The sequence below is a fragment of the Gigantopelta aegis genome, chromosome 6, assembly GCF_016097555.1.
Source record: "Gigantopelta aegis isolate Gae_Host chromosome 6, Gae_host_genome, whole genome shotgun sequence".
Classification (NCBI taxonomy): domain Eukaryota; kingdom Metazoa; phylum Mollusca; class Gastropoda; order Neomphalida; family Peltospiridae; genus Gigantopelta; species Gigantopelta aegis.
The window spans coordinates 91,839,041-91,852,554 of NC_054704.1; the positions used below are offsets into that span (position 1 = coordinate 91,839,041).

Below are 13,514 nucleotides of genomic sequence, written 5' to 3' on the forward strand. Positions count from 1 at the left end.
ACATTGGAGATTTATTCAGTGATTGTTGTGGCAGCCATTTTCAAAATGGTCATTTTGGCTGCCATGGAAGCCAGTGTAGGTGTCAGAATTGAACATACGAGTATTTATTGCTATATACACACTTAATAACACAGATTTACATATATAAGTCTGTTACACATCTTGTAGTTTACTGCTTAATGACAATTTCGTGTTGTTTTTTCTTTAAATAGCTAACATAGTTTATACTAGACTAGTATTTCAAGGGCAGCATCAGAATTAATGCTACCAAACACTATTTATTGGAGACCACCTCTTGGTCAATACCGATGCACTTTAGAAACAATCTATGGGGAACCAAATGTGAACTGATCAACACCACACAATTCATCGGGAACATACAAATCCTGATCTAAATTAAGAGCCGTAACCAACAGTGTTTGAACGCAGAAGAAGAAGAAGAAAAGGGTTATGTCCACCTTATCTCTTTGGGGAAAGTGACTTACATATTTAATTATGTTGCGAACATCACATGATTCATATTACACTGGTTAGTACATATGCCCAATGCACATATTGCAGGCGTGAACCTCGTAGGTCACATGAGTCAATGTACCAGGAATAATTTTTGAACAGGATGGTTTTGATGAAGATGAGATTATTTTTTAATGGCTATATTCCACGAGAACCATCAGCCAGGGAGTGCCACCCCTGAGAGGAATGTGCCTATTACTTCTCTTGTATTCCTGTTTTTGTAACGCTGCCTATACATCACTCAATGTGTGTAGTGAAAACGGAAGTTTGCATTCTGAATCCCAACCAAATATTCATAATTATCCTGGACCGCCCTTTGCATGCCAATGACAAACGTATTGAATGTATATGTCTATTAAGTCATAGTGAATATCACTTAATTGTGTTTCTCAGATGCCTTCATATGAAGATGGCAGCATTCAAAGTAGTAGCAGATCTATATTCTTGACGGTAGTGAATTAGTGGATGTCCTAGTATATATAGGCTGGAGTTGCCTCTTCAGGATCGACAGACTCCTTTCCCAAAAGTAACTAATGTGACACATCCCCACCCTCCTACAGTAGAATACACGTATGATTTATACTTCATCAGTCAAAGACTGCTGCAATCATAGAGCTGAATCATGAACCCTGTTCCAATTTTGTTTTTCAGTTCTGCAGTTGGAAATAAAAATAATGCTCTTTTTATAAGCATTTGAAAAGCAAACTTCATTTTGCATACAAGTATTTTATCATTATTGGTTTCTTGAAAGAACACAAACTGGGTGACTGTCAGTGCATTTGCAAGATTTGGCAACACTTAATGAATAAAATGTTGATGTATATGCTGAATTTTGGCAGGGTGCTTCACAATAAAAACAACAACAACATGATAACCATTCTTTGCTGTTTCTATTGACCAGGAGCATGAGGAGAATAATGCTTCTATGAAAGGTGGTAGCAGAGCTGGAGTCATCTATGAAGATTGGTCAAAAGTTGAAATATCTCAGACACCAAATACACACAGAAGACATTTCTGAGAAATATCAGATTGGGACATATGGAAAATATATTTAAAGAAAGCAGCAAATAGATGATGCATTGAAGTCCAAGCTTTCAATGATATGATGAACAGACTTATTAAGATGGGCAATGACAAGTATGGTATATTTATGAAGGAATGGCTTGTTTTTGAGATCGTTTCGAGATGAATAATCTTTTCTTCAAATGACTTCTAATTTATAATAAATCCAAAGAACAACAGTATCTGTCTTGAAGGAAGACTGCTCCAGGCTTTATTACATTTCTTGTCAAATACAGACACATTTTGCTTTAAGTAGATGATGCTGTCAGTGAAGGACATTCTAAAATCCAAATACACACAATGGACAGTTTTCTTGATTCTGCGTTGGAGTAACATAGAGCTAGAAAGTTTGTTTTGTTCAATGACTGGCTAGTGGATGTCAAACATTTGGTCATATAATCTAAGAGGAAACCGCTATCAGTTTTCGTTTTAGCTACCAGGTGCAGGGCACTGGCTGACGCAGGAAAAACTAATCAGAGTTTGAGTTCACCAAAGGGATTCAATCCTTCGACTCAAGCATTTCAGGTGAACGCTGTACTTACTGAGTTAGATCCTGCCCCCAAAGAGAGGTAGAAGTCAGTGTGGACAATTCTACTGTAGGCCATTAATGCATGTCAAAAATTACATTTATGTCGCTGCAAGAAATGGTGTTGAAATGTTTCAAGGCTTTTCTATTATGCAGAGACATGTCAGTATGTTACACAAGCAGATCCTGGTGGTACAGGGGGTGTAACCACTTTTATGACGTACTAGTATTTGCTGTATTGTGACAGGCTGCATGGTCGAAAACTATTTGTTATTAACTCTTTTAAAAAAATCTTTAATATATTTTGCCTTGCAACAAGGGGCCATCTATAAAGTACATTTGCCCAGAAAGGGGGGGGGGGGGGGTCGAGCATTACATGGCGAGGGTGCATAAGTCAAAATGTATTATTTTATTGGTGTCAGATGCAGTCCATGCTCCTAATTGTGTCCGATGTACTTTTCGGTGTCGAAGATTAATTTACACCTGAACACATGTGTGTGTGTGTGGGGGGGGGGGGAGGGACTAATGGTCAAATATACAAAAGGTGTACGTGGAGCAGAGGTGATAAAAATAAAAAAACACTTTATGGATGGTCTCCAATTAGCAGTCTGAAAAATCCATTTTACAGTGACAAGATGATGCACATCTCTCAGCAAAAAAAATGGCTATTAACATGTTTTATGACTCTGTATACCATATTCATACATAATATTGACGTATCTGTACAATACTCACCAAAAGCTATCCATTGATATACTACATGTCCATGTTCTAAAGAAAACAACCCACCTTTCACATTGATGCTATAAGTCATTATCTTGTCTGAATCGGGTGCGCATTTCACATTTGGTTCCAAGGATGGAACTTTCACAACCATTAAATCCCTAATTAGAGTCTTTCTTAAGTAGCCTTTCCCATTAAATATTTTTTCATGAGTAGTGGATTTGGGCTCAGTGAGATGTTCTCTTATAAGTAGCAAAGGAATTTTGGATGGAACTTTCACAATTAAATCCCATTTTGGGGGTAATTTCAGTAGTTTCTGTAGTCAGTTGGGGTCTCGCAACAATTAAATCTCACTTGGCTCCCGGTCTATCAGAATGATATTGTGTTTGACATCCAATAGCCGACGATTAATAAATCAATGTGCTCTAGTTGTGTTGTTAAACAGTAACATGTATAAGTTATTTAATTTTATTTTATAGATAATATGTATCAAATAATGACTGCCATTCACGCATACAACCATTTGTGGAATAACCCTGGACTGATTTTATTATTATTATCAATTTCTCAAACTGAACGTAAATAAATATGACAAGCACGTGTTGTCTGTTTATGTTCTTCAATCCGGGTAATTATGCTACCTTAGCTTTTTGAACCAATGAAAATAAAGAGTTCATCAATGACGTAAAGTAAGCGCTCCAAGATGGCGGACAAGAATCCTCATGTCAAAATTGGACATTATATTTTAGGCGAAACATTGGGACATGGCACGTTTGGAAAAGTTAAGAGTAAGTAATTAGCCATAGCTGCACATAACGAATATGAAAAATTGTGTTTCGTATTAAATTAAGTGATAACAATTGGAGGCAGAAGATGTCTATCGGACAGCTCGAGGCAAGCTCCTTGCAATGACATGACATTTGGTCCGAAGACTGGTATTTTTTCTAATACACCGAAAGGTCTATATTATCGGGCGATCGAGCCAGTTTCAGTCTATGATTAAAACATTGAACGGAGTATTCCATATAAAGGCATGTGTTGTTTACGTCTTTATTTTCACACCAAGGTCATCGTAACTTTACCGCAGCGTTTTTTAATAAAATGTTTAAATGTAATAAATGTTTTTTAATTAATTTACATATAGTAGCAGCAGCACTCACTGTTGATGCCCATGCAGTTGAATTTGCATGTATAAATAAATAAGTTTATATGAATAAGTAGTTTTTTTGTCATTAAAAAACCCACATTATCTTGGACCTATCGAATTCCATCCCATTAACAGGAAAGTACTATTGTGCATGTTAATGTTCAATCCAACAACGGGATAAATTTAATGACATTATTTGTTACCTTGTCCAGTACAACTACAAAGTAAAATAATAATACATTTTTTTTTAATTACTTACCTTTGCTGTCAACGAATGTAAAATCCCACCAGGAAGTGAATATTTGTAAAAAAAAATTACATCATCGAAATCCGTCTCATGTGAACGCCACAAACGTGGAATAAATTTGAGGGAACAACGCAACAGATTGTTAACAAAGCAAATGTAAATGAATTATGAAAATATCTACACGTTTTTGGTGAACATTGGTTGTCGACCAACACCACTGTGTTCGAGATTAGAAAGTTCCCCTTGCTTTTTTGATGATCTGAATTTTGAGGGTATGAAATGAGCCGTGTCACAATTCCACATGCCAATATCACTAATTTATTTATTGGTATCAAAATTGCTGTAAATTTGTATACTGAGCAGTTTTGTCATTAATAATAAAAATAGCAAATTAAGTTATACTTATAGATGGCAGGGCTAGCTCTGGGTGAGCAAAACATTTCGCAATCTAATTAAAATTAGCTCCACTATTACATGTGGATCTAACAGCAGCCAGTTGGAGCTCATGTCCACCAATCACAATCTAATTAAAATTAGCTCCACTATTACATTTGGATCTAACACCAGCCAGTTGGAGCTCATGTCCACCAATCACAATCTAATTAAAATTAGCTCCACTATTACATGTGGATCTAACACCAGCCAATTGGAGCTCATGTCCACCAATCACAATCTAATGAAAATTAGCTCCACTATTACATGTGGATCTAACACCAGCCAGTTGGAGCTCATGTCCACCAATCAAAACCTTACTTGCAGAATCCTGCCAGTGATTTAAAAGTAACAACACTGCGTAGTCCCCAATGTCCAGGTAACATTTCGTCTGTAAATAATAATTTAAATATTGACCAATCACACTTCGCCTTTTATAACGTTATTTGGGAGCATACAAATTCTAAAAATATTGGGCGAGTCTATTTTAGTGGCCGCAGTACAGCGAACCATACCAATACGTACGGGGTTATCAGTCTTCAATTTTACATTAAAAATTATTTATTTATTTATTTATATAAAAAAAACTAACTAAATCAGTCTTCAGTTTTACATTACAAATTATTTATTTTATAAAATAAAACATGTTTTAAGGCATTCGTAATTCACATGAAACATGTCGTATACCCTCAGGATAATTCGGAATGTTTTCAAATTATTTTTAAATCACTGGCAGGATTCTGCAAGTAAGGTTTTGATTGGTGGACATGAGCTCCAACTGGCTGGTGTTAGATCCACATGTAATAGTGGAGCTAATTTTAATTAGATTGAACATTTCGCCAAGTTATCTTTACAAAATACAAAACCTAGTTATTTTTTCGCCAAATGAAAATAAAATTTGCCAATTATTCCTAAAATTCGCAATTGGCAAATTTGGTGATTAGCAGAGCTAGCCCTGTAGACAACCATTAATCATGATGTGTGGAAAAAGACCCGATTGTGAATAATTAGGGTTTAGATAATTTGTATGTGGGTCAAGTGACAAAGGTACTTGTTAGGGTCTCCCAGAACATTTCAGTACCATGTTATGTGCCCAGAGATACATTTTCAGTCATGTTTTACGATTTACTCGTGAATAAAATTCCATTACAGTTTTGTTCTATGACCCATCAACTTGACAAAATATTTTACAGTCTTAATAATTACATGTTGATTTATTATTTTTGATTCGTTATACCAACAAGTGGCCTATATGATCACCTGAGTAAACTTTTGACCCAAACTACCACACTCTTGGAATGCATCTTATCCATTTTCCAGGGGAAGGAGTCAGAATTACCAAATTCATTTTTTGTTCATCATGGGTCAAAGAAACTTCCCACCGAAAATTTAGTTGGAAATGGCCTAATAGAAATTACAGTATAAATGCATTTTTAAAATACAACTCTAGTAAACTTCACCCCTCCTCAGGCACACACAGGCAGGGCTTAAGATTGCACCAAAACTAAGGCGGTAAAGGGTGTGCCCAAAACAAGCAAGTCCAGATTAAGTACAAACATGCTAACTTCAAAACATTTCACCTCAAAGCCAATGGAATGTTAAGCTGTAATTATATTAAAATAACTTTAAATGCATTTCTGAATATGTACAACTCTTTTACTAGGTATTATTAACATCACTTCACTAAAAAAGACTTTAGTGTGCTCAGAACAGACAAAAAGCCTGTTGTGCCCAAATTAGTAAGATATAAAACCTCGACATGGGACACAATACAGTGTTCTTGCTTAGTGAAAATTAAAAGGGGTCTGCTGTGCAACCCTCCCCCTGCCCATCCAAAAAAAAGGAAAAAGACTTTGTGGAAAGACAAGCCCCTTATTTTGTACCTAGGCATCTGTTATCAAAAAGGTGGTACGATGTATATGCTGACTTATCTTTTATGTAGTTGATCCGGAGATATTGTCGGTCTGACATTCACGGGCATTCATTTTGGTGAACCGATGAAAAGTTTTAATATTATTTTAGTAAAGATTTCAAGAATATATCTGAAAAATAATAATGATTTCTTTCAAAGTGATCTCCTAATGTGGGATAACATTTTTCTGTTCTTTTTATTTATATCTTCTTCGAATGAATCGATCACATTGATATCGCTAACCGATAAAAGTAGTGTTTTTTTTGTAAAGGCGGTGTATATATTACATGTATTTGGCACCCAAGATAAATTATTTTAATGATGAACACTGCCACTTCCATTGTTAGAGTAAGCGGTGATATCTCCAACAAAATTAAAAGTTTCTAATATTTTATTAGGAATTTCTGAATAAATAAATGACAGCAAGTAAAAGTTATCAGTTATGACAAATTAAATCTGCAATTGAGGTCAAAATATCTGACGAGAGTCAATGGACACAAAAGACAGAATGACTGTTCTGATCACATGATACATTTGGCACCATGTAAGTTTTTTTTCATTCGAAGATTGCTGAAATGATAAAAAAATTAAATGTTTTCATTGCTAAAATATGTAACTTTTATTGTGTATATTAAACATACAAATGGATACTGGTATGGGACACAATAGAGGCTGTAAAATTACATAATGTAGCTATTGTAAACTACTGAAGTTTTTTGTCATTTGCATTTTTGTATGCACCGCAGCTTGTTTCTGTTGATGTTTAGTGTGTATACTCATCAATTTTTTTAGTGTGTGAAAAAAAAGTGCAGTTTTATTAAAATAGCAGAGCTGGGTGTTGTAAAATATAGTAGGATGCGGGAAAATAAAGATGGGTGCAGATAAATGGGGGGGGGGGGGCAGCGAAACACAATAGTGGGCCTGTCCGTCCCGTCCCACGTAAATGGAGCAGCGAGAACACTGACAACATTAATGAAATTCATAACTTCAATAAAATATATAATGACTTGTATGAAGACTATTAAATTATGAATAGCATTTATGGAAGTAGGGCAAGAAGATTTTTTAAACATGGCTTTGCTAAAAATGGCTGGCTGTCCTCGATGAAAGGTCGAGAAGCACTGTTTATTGGAAGTTTGAAACCCGGCGACAATTGATTTGATAGCTGGCAAAAATTTGCTGGGTGCTGCCTAGTAATGATATTGAGCAAGTGTTCTCCTACATATGTGCTGGAGAGCAGTTTCTTACGTTCCATTGATTTTCGGTCCCCCATAACCCACATTTTAATTTATGTTTTGTTATACAACTACCAGTTAATTGTAAATCCGACATTTAATTCTCTGAATTCTTAGTTTAATTTTGTATCATTATTGGCTATTTATGTATATATTGTAATTTGTTTTCCACTACAGTTGCAACTCACCAGTTGACCAATCACAAGGTTGCAGTGAAGATTCTCAATCGTCAGAAGATTAAAAGTCTCGATGTGGTCGGCAAGATCCGGCGGGAGATTCAGAATCTCAAACTGTTCAGACATCCTCACATCATTAAACTGTACGTGGGGCTATTCTTTTGTCTTCATTTGTGGTTGGGCGGGACGTAGCCCACTGGTACAGTGCTCGCTTGATGTGCGGTCGGTGTGGGATCGATTCCCGTCAGTGGGCCCATTGGGCTATTGTCCGTTCCAGCCATTGCACCACGACTGGTATATCAAAGGCCGTGGTGTGTACTTCTCTGTGGGATGGTGCATATAAAAGATCCCTTGCTGCTAATCTGAAAGAGTAACCCATGAAGTGGCGACTGCGGGTTTCCTCTCTAAATATCTGTCTGGTCCGTAACCATATGTCTGACGCCATATAACCGTAAATAAAATGTGTTGAGTGTGTCGTTAAATAAAACATTTCTTTCCATTTGTTGTTGAAAAGTAAAATATAATATACCGGTAAATAATCGTGTTCATATACAGTGAAAGTAAAATATAATATACCGGTAAATAATCGTGTTCATATACAGTGAAACCCCTCTAAACTGGACATCCTTGATACCAAGACCAATGTCCAGTTTTAAGAGGGATCCAGTTTAGAGAGGTTAAGTTCTGTAAAGCACCCTGTGTAGAGGGAATTCCGGTTTACAGAGGGTCCCAGTCTTGAGGGGTTTCACTATGCATATCTTTGTTTGATATCTATTAGCTGATGTGTATTTTTATCATTGCACATTCTTTCATTCATTCTATTTTATTTAGGTATCAAGTGATGAGCACACCTACAGATATCTTCATGGTCATGGAATATGTCTCAGGCGGAGAACTTTTTGATTACATTGTTAAACATGGTCGGGTACGTCACATTAACCACTGGGTAACAAATGGAAACTCAACTTGCCAATGTCTTGTGAAGTACAACATCAGAACACTGTACACAGCACACTGTGAACTATGTCATTTGGAAATAGTCTATAGATTTGATATACTACTACCTATATAGCAGACTAATAATTGTTATGATTACCATAAAGAATATTGTTTATTTAGAAAAATGTGGATTTCAAATCTACATCACCAATTGGTGTTTTAAAATGTCTTTATTTTAACTGTTTATTTTCCGTATTCAGCTAAATAAGTCTGATTTGTTTTTATTTTTTAACTTTGTTTATTTTTTTTTATATTGAGCTAAATAAGCCAGATTTGTTTTTATTATTGTTTGTTTTCTGTTTTCAGCTGAAGGAGGCTGAAGCGAGAAGGTTTTTCCAGCAGATTTTGTCTGGTGTTGCGTACTGCCACCGCCACATGGTCGTACACAGAGACCTGAAGCCAGAAAACCTGCTGCTCGACAGCAACAACAACGTCAAGATTGCAGATTTCGGTAAACATGCCTTGCTGGTAGTCAAAAAGAGTATCTTGTGTGGTGACATAGGGTTTATTTTGGGGGTTTTTTAGCATTCAGACTAGACCATGTTGTAATATATTTTCAGTGTATTGAAAATAACCTCATACACAGGAAAAAGCTACCGCACATGCTCATTGTATTTAATGACATTTATTTGTTTTACATTGTGGTTTTTTCAAACCATAATTATGTAAGTTTAATTTTTAATTTAATCTTATACATATACTTGCCTTTGTTTGACACCAAATTGTTTTTTGTGCTGGGGTGTCTCAACATGCATTCATTCCATTCCTATTTGTTCATACCACAGCAAAGCCTTTGGCCATATCCTGTGAAATGTAAAATCTTTTACTTTGGGGAGGGGTGGTGTCAACAACTGTCATTCACATCTGTGTAGAAATGGGGCACTATTAAACAAATATTCCTCTTTCCTGTAGTAATTTATCACTAAGCCAAAACATAATATTTTCTTGGGGGTTTTGTTTTTGTTTGTCTCACCTTTACAAGGAAGGAAATGTTTTACTTAACGACGCACTCAACACATTTTATTTATGGTTATGTGGCGTCAGACATATGGTTAAGGACCACACAGATATTGAGAGAGGAAACACGCTGTCGCCACTTCAACTCTTTTCGATTAGCAGCAAGGGATCTTTTATATGTACCATCCCATAAACAGGATAGCACATACCACGGCCTTTGATGTATCAGTCGTGGTGCACTGGTTGGAGCGAGAAATAGCCCAATGTGCCCACTGACGGGGATAGATCCCAAACTGACTGCATCAAGCGAGCATTGTACCACTGGGCTACGCCTCGTGCCACTTTTACAAAGTAAAAGACCACAATATGGGTATTACTTTTCTGATGGTGGTGGTGGCATCAATGTTGCTTTAACATTTCTCCCATAGATTCGATTCTCACAAACCATAAGCCCTAGATCAGTTAAACTTGGTTTATCTATTGATGTCCATCACAGTGCACTGAAAATGATTTTGGTAAGCAAGACATTTATTCCATTACGTAAATTTCTTGAGTGATCAGCTGTGTATATGAACAAAATTGCCGGGTGTATTTTTAAACAAACTAAGGTTAGATTTCAATTGATAAAATAATCGGACATATTTTGAAATAAATTTCTTTTGTAGGTCTGTCAAATATGATGTATGATGGTGAATTTCTACGCACCAGTTGTGGTTCACCAAACTATGCTGCCCCAGAAGTTATTTCTGGAAAGTAAGTGGTGTTATGTTTTCGTTCTTCATTAACTGAAGAAAGTTCTTGTCTGTTATAACTTTCTCAAGTGTGGCCTCACTGATTGGTAAAAATACTTACAGAGGTAAACCAAAAACAAAATGTATCTGAATTATTTTTCTGTGTATTTGAAACATATATACAAAACAATTTATCTCAAGTTAGCTTTACACAGGGCTTCTAGATTATGGTAGCCCCACTCCCAGATGTAGAGAAAGTGGTGGTGATACAGGTTAACCTTTAGACTACTGGATTAATTTTAAACAAAAACCACGTTGAGTGGGTACAAGTTTATAATTTTTACTCACATATATTCACTTAAATGTTTCATAAATACATGAAATAAAGTTCATATATGAATCGGTAAGTATTATTTTCGTGTCTTTTTTTGTAATTTTTATTATTTTAGATCGGCTAATGGTGATTAAAATTAGGCAAAAAATCGAAAAAGTTGCGTTTACTTACGGGCATTTGTGGCCAGCTGTCCAGTATTTATGTCAATTATTCCCGATAACAATGGTTTTCTGACCAGAATTTTTTTTAAAACCCGAACTACGATTCATATTGCAATATTTGGTAATTTTCGTTGTTGGTAAAACGATCAAATTTATTATCAAATTAGCTGTTACAATCAGCTATCGATCCCTGAAAATTACCGCGACGTGCAGCCATTGTTGTCAAGCGAAAATACTTGCCGAAAACCACTTTTTGAACTCAAAATTTCAAGGTATTTTCAGTTGAAAAAATCGAAACAAAAACCACCATTTTGAAAAAAAATCTTTTTTCTTTAATTATATTTCCGTTTCCGGTGAGTGTCGTGTGCAAAACGGCGGGAAATATGAATTGGGGAATGCACTGTATACAGTGTACAGTATATCGACTGACGTGACGTCGTGCGAGATATCTCGCCTGCAGTAGTCAGAAGGTTAATACACACTAGAAAATGTTGATATTTGTGAATGGACTTCCATCAACCAAAATTAAACATCAGACATCAGCTGCCTGGTTTACGAACAATATTTTTAATACGCAAGTATTGGTATTAGATTTTGCATGCACATGCTCTGCTTCTCAATTATCCAGATTGTACGCTGGTCCTGAAGTCGACATTTGGAGCTGTGGAGTAATTGTGTACGCTTTCCTCTGTGGAACAGTAAGTCACGCACTTAGCTCATTGTCACCACCTACAATTCCATTTTAGTTTTCGTGGGTTTTTTATTACTTTCCTTTTATTTCTGTCACGCCTGTAGATTGTACGCAGGGCCCGAGGTGGATTTTTGGAGCTGTGGCATCATTCTCTATGCATTGTTATGTGGTACTGTGAGTAAACTGTTGTATGAAACAACCTGTTACTGCACCCTCAGGACTGTGTATTTTACTGTGGCTTTGTCTGTGTGCTGCGGTGTAAAAATTGTATTTGATTGATTGGAGTTTGTTGTTTTGTTTATTGTTTTTGTTTTTGCATTTTGGTTTGGATGCATGGATTGGTTTCAGATCACTGTTTGCTATATGCTTTGAAGGAAAAATTGTCAGTTTAGGTTAGTTACATATTTATTATATTTGTGAAGTTTACATATTAATTATATTTCTGAAATTACCTCAAATTATATAATCCCTTTTCAATTTGAGACATGGTCTTTGTTTCCTTTTGACCATATATATATATATTTATATCCACTTTCATCAAGTCAGTACACCTTTTGCTCGCAGTGGATGTACATTTAATTATTTTTGGTTTGTTTTATGTTGATGCTTGAAATAATTATTGTCCTACAGAAAGTAAAATAATTTAGAATGAACATGGTTACAGGCCTAACAGAATGGAGAATTTGCTTAAGCCATTTATAGGCTAAGCAAAAACAAATTCTGGTAACCCATTTTGTTTTTGATTAATCCATTGAGACCATCCATGGCAATTTAATACACAAATGAAATATGGGTTAAGCAAAACCAGTGATGTGCAAACTTAATGATTATTCTCAAAGTTTACAGAAGCCTGGTTTAGGTGGTTTATTATTTATAAGTATTTGGATCCAAATTGTAAGGAGGACTCCACTTCCAATGGAATCTAGATTTTAATATATTTCTGTGACGTTTGTGTCTAAAGTAACATATGATTGAATATGCATGTAAATATAATGTTCCAGAAGTGCATATTGACATATTTATTGTGTTTGATTGTTTTCGAGTTTCTTACATATTTATACTACTTCAAACAAGGTAATTAAAAAAAATTCACTCTACTAATACTTCTGCTATGGAGATATTGAGGTCACCAATCACATTTTTGTATGTTATTCACTGCTTGGACTGGTAGTAATATTGAGGTTTGCAGTCATATTTCTTTGTGGCTTGGATTAGTAATTTATATTCCAGTGTTCTTGTCAGTGGTTAGCTTGGTGAATGGGATTTCCAAACATTTATTTTAAACATGGAGCTAAATCGGCCATTTAGAATGTTTGTAAAACAGCTTACCTTATTGAATGTTAGCTAAATATTTGTTGTATATTCCCTGTTTTAAATGTCAAATCAAATAAGATTGTTAGGGATGTTGATAATGAATTTGAATTTTCTGTGCGAGATCGACAAAAAGGTATGTAGTTGTAGAATGATATCACAAGTGAATATTATTTTTATTTATTATCCAGTATTAAACACAAACAAATTTTATAATCCATGGTACTATCATGGTGAACAAGGTATAGAAAATGCATTTCTAAATAAAATTTAATATAATTAATTTTATTTTATTTTGCATGGGGTTAATATTGTGTTGAATTTTCTTAAACCTGGGAGGGGTGGGGAGGGTAATCA

The 13,514-nt window shown here is 35.3% G+C and overlaps 1 protein-coding gene across 2 annotated transcripts in view; it reads left to right on the forward strand.

Annotated features, from left to right (window-relative positions):
• Positions 1-3,513: 3,513 nt before the first annotated feature.
• Positions 3,514-13,514, forward strand: part of LOC121376464 (5'-AMP-activated protein kinase catalytic subunit alpha-2-like) — a 28,687-nt gene continuing 18,686 nt past the window's right edge. For both annotated transcript variants that reach the window (XR_005958451.1, XM_041504337.1), the window contains exons 1-6: positions 3,514-3,612; positions 7,975-8,116; positions 8,805-8,898; positions 9,279-9,423; positions 10,595-10,682; positions 11,784-11,853. Coding sequence is in view for 1 of the 2 variants with exons in the window: in XM_041504337.1 (XP_041360271.1) it covers positions 3,528-3,612; positions 7,975-8,116; positions 8,805-8,898; positions 9,279-9,423; positions 10,595-10,682; positions 11,784-11,853 (624 nt within the window). In the remaining variant the exon portion in view is untranslated. The remainder of the gene's footprint in view (positions 3,613-7,974; positions 8,117-8,804; positions 8,899-9,278; positions 9,424-10,594; positions 10,683-11,783; positions 11,854-13,514) is intronic.